This window comes from Sinocyclocheilus grahami, unplaced genomic scaffold (assembly GCF_001515645.1).
Source record: "Sinocyclocheilus grahami isolate Dianchi unplaced genomic scaffold, SAMN03320097.WGS_v1.1 scaffold556.1, whole genome shotgun sequence".
Lineage (NCBI taxonomy): Eukaryota > Metazoa > Chordata > Actinopteri > Cypriniformes > Cyprinidae > Sinocyclocheilus > Sinocyclocheilus grahami.
This window is the reverse complement of record NW_015505735.1, coordinates 640,235-653,765: the sequence shown is the minus strand read 5'-3', so window position 1 is coordinate 653,765 and position 13,531 is coordinate 640,235. Positions and strand designations below refer to the sequence as shown.

Here is a 13,531-nt window from a genome sequence, read left to right as displayed (position 1 = left end):
GTCACACTGTCATTGTCATAACACACAAATTAAGATACAGTAAGTAGATAACGGTAATAAAAAGCACGCTTCTCTCATAGAGCTACATAAGTGACTGTTTTACATTTCTGGACAAAAAAAAAGAAAGAAGTGAACTCCATGCCATGAAATAAAAATAAAATTTGAATTGCCATGCAAAATATTATTTAAATAATATTCAAAATAACTTTTTTTCTACAATTTTAAATAATAAACAAATAAAAATAAAACACTCTCCTTAGCCTAAGCAAATAATTTTGGCCATTTTCTTGGACGGTATAAGTGCAGTACCTTATGCTTATGTCAGTGCTATTAAGTACATAATTATATAACGATTTCATAGTTTTTCTTCTGTTTCCTCGGGACAGAAAAGGTTAACCAGTTTGGCTGTCCAACACTACTCTACATTGCAATGAGTTCAATAGTACACCGTTTAGTGAAAAATGAAATTAGCAGCAGTAACTGTACAGGAACAGGAACAATCAGCTTTGGATAACACTAGCCCATTCTGTGTCCTGCAGTTTAATATGAACCAGATGAAGGCATTACTAAAGTCTCCTCCTGCTCATACAGGCGGTGGGCCGTTGGTGTAGCGGAGCATGGGATGAAAAGACCGGGCAAAATTGTTGGCATGGGCACAACTGTAATCCTGCTCAGTCATGGGCACCAGACAGGTCAGGCCCACTATGAGCAGCAGCAGGAGCTGCAGTGGCAGAGCTGCCCTGAGCACCCGCAGCAGAAAGGGCTGGCAGCGAGCCACAGCAGCGCCACCTTGTGACCCGGAGGAACCAGAGCGAGACGAAACGCAGCCAGAACCGCTGGGCAACCTACAAAACATCAGAATAATAGATTAGAATAAACTGATAAATGATAATGACACGGAAATGTTGTGAGTAGCACAGAATGTCTACTATTCAGTTTATCATGTGAAAGGGTGATTTGTTTTTAAAAAGTATCCTTTAAAGTCAGTGTTGTTATCGTTAACTAAGACTACAACTAAAACTATTCAAAACCGTTGTGAAATAAAAGTAAAAATTAAAAAACATTAAAAGAAAATTAGAAATGTTGCCTTGGCGAATAACTAAAATAAGTTAATGTACTAAAATTACTAAAGCTAAATCTGAAATAAAAATTAAAGCTATAAAGAAATAATGACAAAAAATGAAAAGTAAATGCTAATTCAAAATAATAATAAATACAATAATATATAAGTAATACTAAAATAAGACGATTTTTGGACTTTTCTCCATCCAAGGACACTTGCATTGACAATTCAATTCCCTTCCATCTTAAACAAAGCAAACAGTTTTAGCATCTGTCACTGTTTTGTTATTTGCATATAATGATAAATTTAGTCACTAACTGACAGAAGTCCATGTTTTATGGACAAACTGCACATTAAATCTTTTGTTCTTGGGACAGATTTCACTTCCATATTTGTGCTATTATTAAAGACAGTTCCATATTTTGTAATACTTCATAATATATTTCATTAAAAAGACAACAAACATGATACAATGCTTAACAAAGCAGCAGTTCATGTGCATTTAAATATGAATATATATATGAATTAAAGTTTCATGGCCTTTCTATCTATTTAATGTAAATTAAATAACACTTTGTTAAGCATTACATACAGTTTATGCTTGTTAATGTTGTTAATGAAATGTATTAGAAAGTTTCACACAATATGGCAGCTTTTCTGTCTTTTTGCTAATTTTGCTATAAGGCAGAGATGAGAGTGAGAGCATCACAATGAATTGTTTGCACAAAAAAATAAAACCGCAAAAAACAATGAAAGCAACCAAAAATGACATGGTTTTGAAAATGACTAATACATTTCAGTATTTTCACATGGCATCAAGAATGGAGAAAGATGATGGACGCATCAGGATTTTGAACATAGTTTCTTCCAACCTTTTATGTTCAAAGGACACAAAGTTACATTGTCAGACAAAATATTATGTTCTTGGGGAAAATAACACATAAGATTACTAAGAATCCTAGACTAAGAACCAAAACAAATTCCTTTACTAGAACTGAACAACTCATGTGGACTCCCACTGCAGAGGATCTGGCCTCTGATCTGAATGCTTCTGATGGTATGGATCTGGAATGAGTTCCACCATCCCCCCTGCATTCTAAAGCGCAAGAGACAGGTACCTGTGACGTGGAAGTCTGGCTGAGGATCCTGGTTCTGACACACTACATTTGCCTCGTAGCTGTTGTGCAATGAGCAAAAGGGAGGGAGGGGTAAAAGAAAGAAAGAATGTTTCAGTCCAGCAAATAAAGACAAAGCTTGTGGTGACAAGCAGAGACAAATAGCCAGGCCATCAGTATAATCACAAACCAGTAACAACAAAACAAAAGGCAGCAGCAAAATAGGTGGCAATGACAAAAAAAATCTGGCAAGGTATAAGAAACCTGGCTTTCCACACAGACACCTTCAAACAAATCCACTAAAATTGCTGCATGGCTTGATTTGATTTTAAGCATGTCTGAAAAGTAAAGCCAGTGTTTCTTGTATAAATTTCATAGGAAGCAAAGTACTTCATCCAAACCAACATATTTACAGCGGGATGAGGAAGTGAGCAAATATTCCAGGGGATTTTGTCAGTGAGGAATATTATACTGGAACCAACATTTTGAAATTCTTCCCGTTATAAGCTCAACCGCCTCACTTTAGCAGGACAATGACCTTCACGGCATGTCCAAAATCATATCAAAAAAAGGAGAGGAGATGCATTACCGATTGTTGTTTAGTGGAAACGCTGACCTCTGAAACAGGACTGACCAATCCAGAAGTATCTGCGTCATCCGTAACAGACCAGAGGGACGCATCCTGTAAGTTGGGTGAAGATCTGAGTTTTAGCTTTGAAATGGAGATCCAAGAAAGTCTGATATTATGGACAATGTCTAATGTTGCTTAAAACCGAACAAATGGTCAGTAAAGAGATGAATAACTATTGAATGTGCTTGTAGACTGACCTGTCTGTTCCCAGAAGCCTGGAGCTCTTTTTCTAGCAGTTCCAGGTCAGTGGCCACAGCTTTCAGGAGCAGTCGCAGACGGTTCCCGATGACGTGCACCCTCTCCTGGGCCTCCAGACACTCGCTGCCATGTGCTTGCACCAGCAGTTGCCCTGAGAGCTCCTGCAGACTGTCCACCTTCTGCTCAGTCTCCAACAGCTCCCGCTGGATTTGCTGCAGACAAATGCGTGTCAATGTTTCACTTGGTAAAATGAAACGTTTGTGTTCTAATACATTTTTTTCACACATTTGGATAATTTTTTGAACTTTTTTGACAATGGATGAACTCAAATGTGCATAATGCAATGATGAAAAACATACTTTAAAGTACAGTAGATGGCTAAGAAAGCAAGTGAACACTGTCTTCAATACAAAATATGTATTCAGCCCATATACATCCATACCAAAAAGCAGTGGCCTGTTCACAGGTACCTTTAGTGCTCTGTAATGAGCTTGAAGTGTAGGCCGATCTAGCCCCGATGCTATTGGGATAATCTCGTTTCTCCGGCGGTCGATGTTTTCCAGCCAGAGAAGAAGACCATGACTCAGCTCATGGAACTCCTGTAGAGAGAATGTGAGAGAATGACAGTGCCTGCCTCTGTGTGTTTAATTTAATGTACAATACTATTCAAAAAGATTTTTGTCATGTTTTTGAAAGAAGTCTCTCTTGCTCACCAAGGCTGTATTTACTTGATTAAAATATTTTGAAAAATTATTACAATTTAAAATATCTGTTTTATTTTGTAATATATTGTAAAATGGAATTTATTCCTGTGATGGCAAAGCTGAGTTTTCAGCAGCCATTATTCCAGTCTTCAGGTCACGTGATCCTTCAGAAATCATTCTAATATGCTGATTTGGTGCTCAAGAAACATTTCTTGTTATTATCAATGTTGAAAACTCTTTTGCTGCCAACTATTTTTCTGGAAACCTTGATAGTACTTTTTTCAGGATTCTTTAATGAATAGAAAGTTAAAAAACAGCATTTATTTGAAATAGAAGTTTGTTGTAACATTACAAATGTCTTTACTGTCACTTTTGATCAATACAATGCATCCTTGCTGAATAAAAGTATTACTTTGTTTCAAAAAAAAAAAAAAAACCCATCTTACTGACTACAAACTTTTGAACAGTAGTGCACATGTAGGTGCTGTCTGTGTATGTACCTGACACTGCATCAGAGCATCCTGAAGTGCTGTTCTCCAATCCTTAAGTGATTTTCCCAGTCGATCCCAGCGTGAGTTCATCTCCTTCAGTTTCGCTTGTAGATCCTGGCTCTCCTCTGAGTCTGACTGGAGTAGTGTTACGCTGTTTAAGTTGATGGACAGTACTTTGGACTTATGGGAATCCATTTCCTTCTGTAACTCCTGTTGAGACACAAGAGCGAAGCATTGTGTTAGAAATGTGTGTTAATTTTAGAGACTGCATTATGTTACCAAGAAATTATGTGTAGTTAGGTGCAAGCCTTATTTTGGTTAATCTCTGTTCTTAAATTGTTCCTTAGGGAAGGTTCACTTACAGCTTTGGGCTTTATACACGTTTTAGTTTGTGTGCAAGTAAAAATAACTGGTGAAATCAGATGCTCCAAGATTCTCTCTGTATGTGGGTCAGCGGGATGCTGTGGATTTCCTCTGATTTATTTCCGTTGCTGACATCCTGCCCAATTTGAAATGTGTGTGTGTGTGAGCAAGACTTGTTTTACAGTGTAGACATGTGAGCAACCCACACATGGACCTGCCAGTGCCAAATGTATCTGTTTACAGCTCGGACATGGTTAACTATTATATTTATAGTAATATGAAATAGTACATTTGCACTTTCAGCAATAAAGTAGATAGAAGAAATCTAATTTTCAATGAGATTTTGGGGATTTCCGGTCACATGAGCACAATGACTTGACCGAAATGTAGAAAATTTTGACTGTACACCAATGACTGGCTAATTCACCATGGGTCCTGTTGGTATTTCTATAGCAATTCTTGATTTATATTGTATAATGGAAAAGTCCCTGTACAGTGGTGTGAAAAAGTGTTGGTCCTGATTTCTTATTTTTTTGCATGTTTGTCACACTTTAATGTTTCAGATCATCAAACAAATTTAAATACTAGTCAAAGATAACACAAGTAAAAACAGCATGCAGTTTTTAAATGAAGGTTTTTATTATTAAGGGAAAACAAAATCCAAAACTACATGGCCCTGTGTGAAGAAGTGTTTGCCCCCCTGTTAAAACTCTCGAAAACCCTCCAATGTGGCTGAATTACAACAATTCTGCATAGACGAGTGGACCAAAATTCCTCCATAGCGCTGTAACAGACTATCGCAAACGCTTGATTGCCGTTGTTGCTGCTAAGGGTGGCCCAACCAGTTATTAGGTTTAGGGGGCAAACACTTTTTCACACAGGGCCATGTAGTTTTGGATTTTGTTTTCCCTTAATAATAAAAACCTTCATTTAAAAACTGCATGTTGTGTTCACTTGTGTTATCTTTTACTAATATTTACATTTGTTTGATGATCTGAAACATTAAAGTGTGACAAACATGCAAAAAAAATAAGAAATCAGGAAGGGGGCCAACACTTTTTCACACCACTGTAAGTAGTGTTAACCACAGACCTTACCCATAAATCGAAAACTGTTTTTTTGTTTTTAAAACCCATGAGCAATTCCAAAGGGAACCCATGGCAAAATAGCCTTTGGGTTGGTTTATGACTAAACAGCCTGATTAGATGTGTAACAAGCTCATGTGACAATAATGTTGTTGGTTATGTTGAAATGTTTATCATGGTTCAAATATTTAAATTCTCATCTGGGTTTTAGGATTACAAACAGGATAGCTCTGTAAATCTAATTTGTGATGATTTTCAAAAGCTATGGTCAGATGTGCAGCCCATCAACAGCATTAGAAAGGAAACACTTACTAAATCACTCAGCAAATATGCACAAACACAAATTCACATGTACAAATATGTAGTAGGCAACACAAACCTTGAGTTTTCTAATTCTCTGCTCAATAGTGTGTATATCTGCACTGAGATCTTTGCTTCTCAGTTCTACTAACTCCGCCTCAGCCTGACCAAGCCATGCCTCCATGCTGTCCAGGTCAGAGGTCATCTTTTGCCATAGCACCAGGTTTTCTCTCTCTTTGTGATCTGAATCAGCAGACTGGGCCTGGATCAGCTCCCAACGCTCAATGACACCTGAAATATGACCATTACCATAATAGAATCAAATTCAAATATACACGTGTATTCAGTGGTCTCAGCGTTTCTGTGCTGGACTAACCTGTGCTCTGTGTCTCTGTGTTATCAGGATTGCTCAGTCCTGACAGGTTGTCTTCTTCCTCCTCCAGCTCCCCCTCAACCCTCTTGACCGCTTTCAGACTGCCACGGCAATCATCCATTAGCCGCATCTGTGCAGAGCAAAGAAACTAATCAAACTTCTCATTTCATGGCAACATACTGCCACTATAGACTAAACTGACTGAGCGGCACACTGAATCTGTACTTACATAGCCCATGTAAGAGGTGTCATGGCCACCCATAGTGCCATCTGTCTGCTGGAGGCTGTAGTGGCTGGTGTCCATTATATCGTCTAATAATCGAACTGCTTCACCTGCAGGAATTAATGTATAGATTAACATGGGATGTCACATGACCACCTTTAAAAAAAGGATAATTCTGAAATACAGTCATTCTGTGAACACATTGTGAGTGTATTAGGAGTTTTGTAAAGCTTTAAAACATGTTAAGTTTTAATCACGTTATTCACTAAAAATGGAATGTGAATATTATGCAGACAACTCATTTGTTTTATATGTAACATTTTCAGTTATAACAGTGAATTATAAAACAAAATATCAAAACTATCAATGTCAGTGTTGACTGTTATATGTTGGAATGAAATGGCACTTGTAAAACTGATCCATGCAATGGTCCTGTCCAAACAGCGTAATTTGTGGCATGCATGTGGTTCCAACAATAGGGCAACATGACCTGAGATCTGCTTTTCAGACATTACATCACCTTATAATTGTTTTGTAAGAAATACATATGTCTATTCAGAGAGATGAATTAATTTGGTTAAAAGTGACAGTAAAAATATTAAAAATTTTACAAAAGATTTCTGAAAATCTTTAAAACCGTCTTCTGAAAATGCTGGTCTTTTAAACCGTCTATTCATCAAAGAATCATGAAAAAAGTATTTTGGTTTCCATTAAAATATTAAGCAGCACAATTTGTTTCAACACTGATAATAAATGTTTCTTAGGAACCAAATCAGTTTTGCCATCACAGGAATAAATTACATTTTAAAATATAATAAAATAGAAAAAGGTTACTGTATTTTTGATCAAATAAATGTATCCTTGGTGAGCACAAGAGACTTTAAGAGACTCAAAAGCATAAAAAAAACTTACCAACACCAAACAGTGTAGGTGTAAATAGTGATGTACCTCCGTTATCCTCACAGCATCAAATACGCAATACAAATAATTGCATTTTTCTTTCACGGACTGGGTTTTAGCTTCTTTACCGAAGTTGTTGTCTTTTTTCTGCTCTACATGAAATAAAACAAACAAACGCTGGGATCTAGTATACACCCTTGGGATCTGGTCACCAGATTTAATGAACAATATCTCATGATCTATTTCCACTGGACTACACTTGGGATCTCTTATTGTTTTTCTCATCAAATTCTCAACTCAATTCTCTTTTGGTTTATTTTCATGGAGGTGCATTAAAACTTTATAAAAAAAAATTTCACATCTAATGCCGATTAGCATTGTTTGATTTGAGAACGATTTTAAAGTAATAGACCAGATCTGTCAGAATGTTTGCCATGCATTTTTTTTTTAAATTCATGCAATAGTGCAGTTCCTGCAATATGATAGCATGCAGTGTAGATTAACATTAATTTAGCATGCCACAACTTATTGCCTACCAGAGGAGGACCTCAATGTGTTTTCTGTTAGTTTTACATAAGCTTCAGGGCTCTCAGGGATCACTACGTCTGTGGAAAAAGAGATACACAACAAAACATACCAACAGTTTACAGAGAAGAATTCCTCATGGTGGTGGACACTTAGCTGGAGCATTATCTCATGAGAACATCCTTCAGGTCAAGCACACTCACCTGAAAGTGCTGCAGTGGCCAAACACAGCAACTCCTCATCCTCATCATTTTGTCTGCCCCGTTGTGCAGACATGGAGTGGCCAATGGGGTCCAAGTCATAGTCGTGGTCCCATTCCAGAGGGATGGAGTCTACACTGGCAGGGGTGTCCCGGCCGGAGCCGTTTGTGCGAACAGAAACAGTGCCAGCTGAAGGTGGTCTGCTAGATGTCTGGGGCATGGCACCATCCTCACCCCACTGAAGGTCTGAGAGGTCACCTGACTCGAATTCACGATCTGAGCCTTCACACTCATCATCGGTTAGCTGCGAATGAGAGGTACCACAAAAGTAAGAGCCACCTTTACACAAGCAAAGCAAAAGCTGAGATATAAACAAGTGTGCATGCATGTCTGAATTTGTGTGTCTTACCGGCAGGCGTGTGAGTTTCCTGTAGTAGCGCTCTACCCGACCAAACACCTCCCTACAGTATCTCTGCAGCTCATCCAGCTCCTCCTCTATGACAGCAGCATCCAGAGGCTCACTCTTCTCCATCAGCACCTCCCCCTGCCCAAACACACTCTCCATCTTCCCCATGTTCAGACTGATCTCCTGCTGGAATGCCTGGAACGCACAAGTGTTCACAAGTAAAGTGAAAAGTAATTTTGAATACAATTTAAAAGTCAATAATCTACAGAATAAGTAAAAATTGTTTTGCGTCAGCATTTCCCAGGTCTAAAATATTTATCATGCATGTTAGTGAATTGTCAATGTATAAAGCTATAGTTAAAATAATTTTTTGGCTATAATGAATATTCAAATTCACCAAATATTCTTAAACATCTGCCTGTCTGGTTTAAGAAAATGCATTTTCTTGCATTTATTTTGACAGGATAGTATAAGGACAGACAGTAAATAATGGGAAAGGACAGGATCAGGACTGGGAATCAAACTCAAGTCTCCCTGAAACATTGCTTTGCCATATGTTGGAGTGCTGCCCACAAGGCTATAGCTCTTACATGTTCATATTTTTTTTTTAATGTAAATTATTCATGTATGCTCACACAGCCCTGACCTTTAGTTGTTTGATCTTGGCCTGAACGTCACACTCTGAGAAATGCTCGATATTGGTGAGCTGCAGGTCCATCTCAGTCAGCCATACCAGAATACCATCCCGGGCTGTTTCAAACTCCTCTCTCTGACCAATTAAATGCTGCAGGACAAAAGAATAACAAGTCAATTAATCATGCTGCTGCTATATGTAGTTTAGGTTCTGCATTAATAGTGATTCCTACAGAGGTTCTGAATCTGAATTCTTCGTCTGTGAATTCTTCAGAAATCATTCTAATATGCATTCATTATCATTCTAATAATTTCCTATTATTATCAGTGTTGAAAATACTTGTGCTGCTTAATATTTTTGTGAAAACCGTAATGTATGTTTTTTTTCCTGAATTTTTGGATGAATAAAAAGTTAAAAAGAACAGCATTTATTTGAAATAGAAATCTTTTGTAACAATAAATGTCTTTACTGTCACTTTTGATAAATTTAATGTGTCCGTGTTGAATAGTTTTTTTAAAATTTCTTTAAAAAAAATCTTACTGACCCCAAACTCTTGAACGGTAGTGTATATAATATATCACCTTGAGTCTGCGCAAGATGGCAGCTACTCTCCTCTGTAGTATATCCCAGCGCCGGTTCCCATCATGCACCATTTGTCGTAGATGGCAGGATGAGTCTGTGCGGTTCTCACGTGCCATCCTTCGATACTGCTTATTGATCAGCTCTAGTTGGGTCAGACACTCCTGTACCTGTCTCTGAAATGCCTGTGAGGCAAAAAAGTCTTAAATTCACAAACTGGAAAAAGTGAAAACTACACCTTAGTTAAGTGCATGTTTAAAATAAATCATGGTTTAGCATTTGTTTCAGTCAACAATGACACTTTACAAATTGTAAAAGACTAAAGGTTGAAGTAGACTGGACTTTTGCAAATAGATGTCAGCAGTGATCCTTTTTTTTTTTTATTCCCAACAGTATTCTTGTTACTTTTTTGTCTTTTTGTATTCAGGCCCTATTCATAATTATCCTCTTGACTCACTGCCTCAACCTTATTAACTCTATCTGTGGATCTCTGAGTACCTCAAACTTCTTGAGCTCCTCTTTAGCGACGGTGTACAGCACTCCAGAGGAGTTGGGCAGAGCTGCTGTCCTCTCTGACACTTTCAGCCACTCTTCAAAACGGGAGTAATCATCCAGAAACTTCTGCCACAACCTCCAAGTCTCCTCAATCCTGCAAAAACACATATAGTGAGTTTCAAACACATACATAGTCCACACTGAAAATCTACTTGGAAGTACAACTGTACAATATCATTCACGGGGCTTACTAAAAATACTTAAACAGTTCATCGTGTGCTGAAGTCAACTCTGATTTAACCTGTATACATTGAGTCGGTTGGCATGACACATGCTCTCACACCTGTTCCTTTGATGGCCTGAATCAACTTTAACTATACTAAATAGCTCATTTTCATCTTTCAGCACTTTCATGAACTGCAGTCTTCATTAGCATATACAGTTCAAACTTTTGGGTTTTTTAAAAATCCCAAATTTTTCAAAGAAGTCTCTTATGCTGCAAAGCTACATTTATTCTTGTGATGGCAAAGCTGAATTTTCAGTAGCCATTACTCCAGTCTTTAGAGTTAATGATTCCTTAGATATCATTTTAACATGCTGATTTGGTGCTCAAGAAAGACTTATTATTTTTAATGTTGAAAACGGTTGTTACTTTTGATCATTCTGATTAAGTATCCTTGCTGAATAAGACTATTTTCCTTTTTAAAAATCTTACTGACCCCAAACAGATTATGTGAGCGGAGTGGAGTGGGAGTGGAACGGCATGATTTTTGACTGAGCGAGGAGTGGATTTTTTGAAAGTCGAAGCGTTGTGGTTTTCACTCACTCTAAGAGTGCAAGAGCACGAGTACAATTAATGCCAACAGCCCATAATATAAATGCATTTTATCAAGAATTCACGCATTAAACATTATTAGCTAGCTTTACAGATAAGTGGATCACTCAAATCAGAAAGAAGGTGGTTATAATGACAGTCATGGACGAGTGCGGGAGGTTATTTATCAGGCATGCTTGTTTATAGAATGTGGATACTCAATATTGATTGGGTGAAATCACGTTTTAAAAAAGCTTATTGTACAGGTAGTTAATCTCCGCTCTAAACTAATGTGCTGGCTACATTGCTGCATGCGCGCACAACACACAAGCTCGCACATAACGTACAGATTGCGCGCACATAGAAATATTCAGGAGTGCAAAAAATTGTTGTCAACGCTGTCCTGTGATTTTTCAGCTTAAAAATGGAAAAGTTACAGCATACTCTCTGTTTCTGAAGTAACTACAACCCTCAGGTTCACCATAGAAGAGAGACACTGCACAGACAAGCGAGTTAAACAGTCATTTAATATAGACCTGGGCTAAATGTAGTATTACAGTAAACCATGTCAAAACTATTCTTCTAGTATATTGTATTTATTTTTTGTTTAGTATTAAAATCGTAAAAAGTTCTGAACAGAACTTTGTAATATTTCAAAACATTCTGAAATACTTTATCAGTGAATTTCGTCATGGAGTGAAGGCAGAGCGGCATTTCTGATCAGTGGAGCGAGAATCGGGAAATGCTGAACCCGGAGCGGAGCTGGAGCAGAGTGATTATTGCATGCTTGGAGCGCAGAGGGGAAATTGTTGCCGCTCCACTCCGCTCACATACTCTGACCCCAAACTTTTGAACAGTAGTGTACTTTTACACAGAAACCAATATGTACATTTTCCAATTTACTTATAAATCACACACAAACACACTCACTTCAGCCTCCTCTCCATGGCAACAGCACAGATGTTTCTCCAACGGCGATCAAGGCTGCGTGTGGCCTGCTGGATGGATTCACACTCGGTCTCTGTGGCACAGGCATCACAGTCGTGCAGCAGCACTTCACACAGGTTCAGCACTGATGCTACACCCGTGCTGTGCTTCTCAATGTCACGCTGCAGATCCTGCACAGAGATAGTAGACTTCTACTGAGCTTCTCACGACATCTGACATTTTGATAATTTTGCCAGTTTCTATTTCATTTCAGTTTATTAGGAAGAGGTCATGCATTTCTCTACAAATATTTTAAAAATGTTTGACTAACATTGCTTCTTTACAATGATAATTTGTCTCTGATGCAGAAAGAGGTTGATATGTGCTGGCTGTTGCTGGGTAAAGTGAGGATAAATTATGATACTGAAACAGTAAGTGGGTCAGTGACTGAGCCAGATTAAGTCAAGTTCTTATTTTGACGTTTGACCAGGGCTTATTTTACTTGCAGAGATTTAATACTAGTTTTCGTAAGACTTACTATACTGACAGACTTTTATGCGACCATATGTAAATTAATGCTTTTTCTGTGTGTGTGCGCATTACCTGTTGCTGGTTAAGTTTTCTTTGGATCTCATGTGAGTCACAGGTTTCATAGACGATGGGTCGTGAGAGTTCAGTCTCAATGTGAGCCAGCCAGGAACGCAGACTGCTCATGTTCTTATCTAGCTGCTGCACGGCCACAAGTGTCTCCCGCAACTTCTTTACCCTACAGGCCCCAGAGACAGAGAGACAGAGGAAGAGTAAAGAGACTATTAATATAACATTCTGCAAAAAGTGTAATTAAGCTGTTAGTGTAATTAGGCTATAAACCAGAACTGTACAGTGCAAACGTCTTTTATGTTTAATCAAAGAAACTTGGGATCGGAATAAAATGTGCCTTTAAAGAATTAGTAAATATGGAATGTACACTCGTCATTAATTTTATTCACGAATGTCTTTTATGAACAGTCATATTTTGATTGGAAAGACCTTTATAGTATTGGATGTCTTTTGATAACATAGCATTTTAAGTTTTAAAGTTATACACAGCCAAAACAAAGACAAAAATACAGAAAAGATGTTTATTATTATAAATATACATTTGAATAAAAAATTTATATAATAAAATATTATTAATTAATTGCAATAATAATGTATATTAAGTTAATATTATAATAGTTCAATAATTATTTGTTTATTCCATTTATTTTTGTCAACAATAAATTGAAAGAAAAATAATTAGTATTGCAAGAGTCATGTTATTTCAGAGTAAATATAAACATATAGTTTACATATGTAAGTACAATGCAAATGAATTACATTGTCCAATTTTTTTGGTAGATTTATGAAGTTACTTTGTCACTTGTTAACTGATGTAAGGTCAAGTTGTCTTGCATATTTGACAATATAAGCAGAGGCAGAATGCAATCCAATGGTGTTAGAGTTTCCTAGAAATCCTGAATGTG

The 13,531-nt window shown here is 37.4% G+C and overlaps 1 protein-coding gene across 1 annotated transcript in view; it reads right to left on the bottom strand.

Moving 5' to 3' along the window:
- Window positions 1-193: 193 nt before the first annotated feature.
- The window catches only part of LOC107556168 (nesprin-1-like), a 137,051-nt gene continuing 123,713 nt past the window's right edge, over window positions 194-13,531 (bottom strand). Inside the window, exons 130-146 of the mRNA XM_016239217.1 lie at window positions 12,630-12,792; window positions 12,030-12,217; window positions 10,289-10,439; window positions 9,793-9,975; window positions 9,224-9,361; window positions 8,581-8,772; window positions 8,175-8,475; window positions 7,983-8,051; window positions 6,553-6,656; window positions 6,327-6,453; window positions 6,030-6,241; window positions 4,212-4,412; window positions 3,478-3,606; window positions 3,007-3,219; window positions 2,768-2,860; window positions 2,182-2,240; window positions 194-845 (exon numbers count right to left, since the gene is read on the bottom strand). Coding sequence (XP_016094703.1) covers window positions 584-845; window positions 2,182-2,240; window positions 2,768-2,860; window positions 3,007-3,219; window positions 3,478-3,606; window positions 4,212-4,412; window positions 6,030-6,241; window positions 6,327-6,453; window positions 6,553-6,656; window positions 7,983-8,051; window positions 8,175-8,475; window positions 8,581-8,772; window positions 9,224-9,361; window positions 9,793-9,975; window positions 10,289-10,439; window positions 12,030-12,217; window positions 12,630-12,792 — 2,785 coding nt within the window. The 3' untranslated portion in view covers window positions 194-583. The remainder of the gene's footprint in view (window positions 846-2,181; window positions 2,241-2,767; window positions 2,861-3,006; window positions 3,220-3,477; window positions 3,607-4,211; window positions 4,413-6,029; window positions 6,242-6,326; window positions 6,454-6,552; window positions 6,657-7,982; window positions 8,052-8,174; window positions 8,476-8,580; window positions 8,773-9,223; window positions 9,362-9,792; window positions 9,976-10,288; window positions 10,440-12,029; window positions 12,218-12,629; window positions 12,793-13,531) is intronic.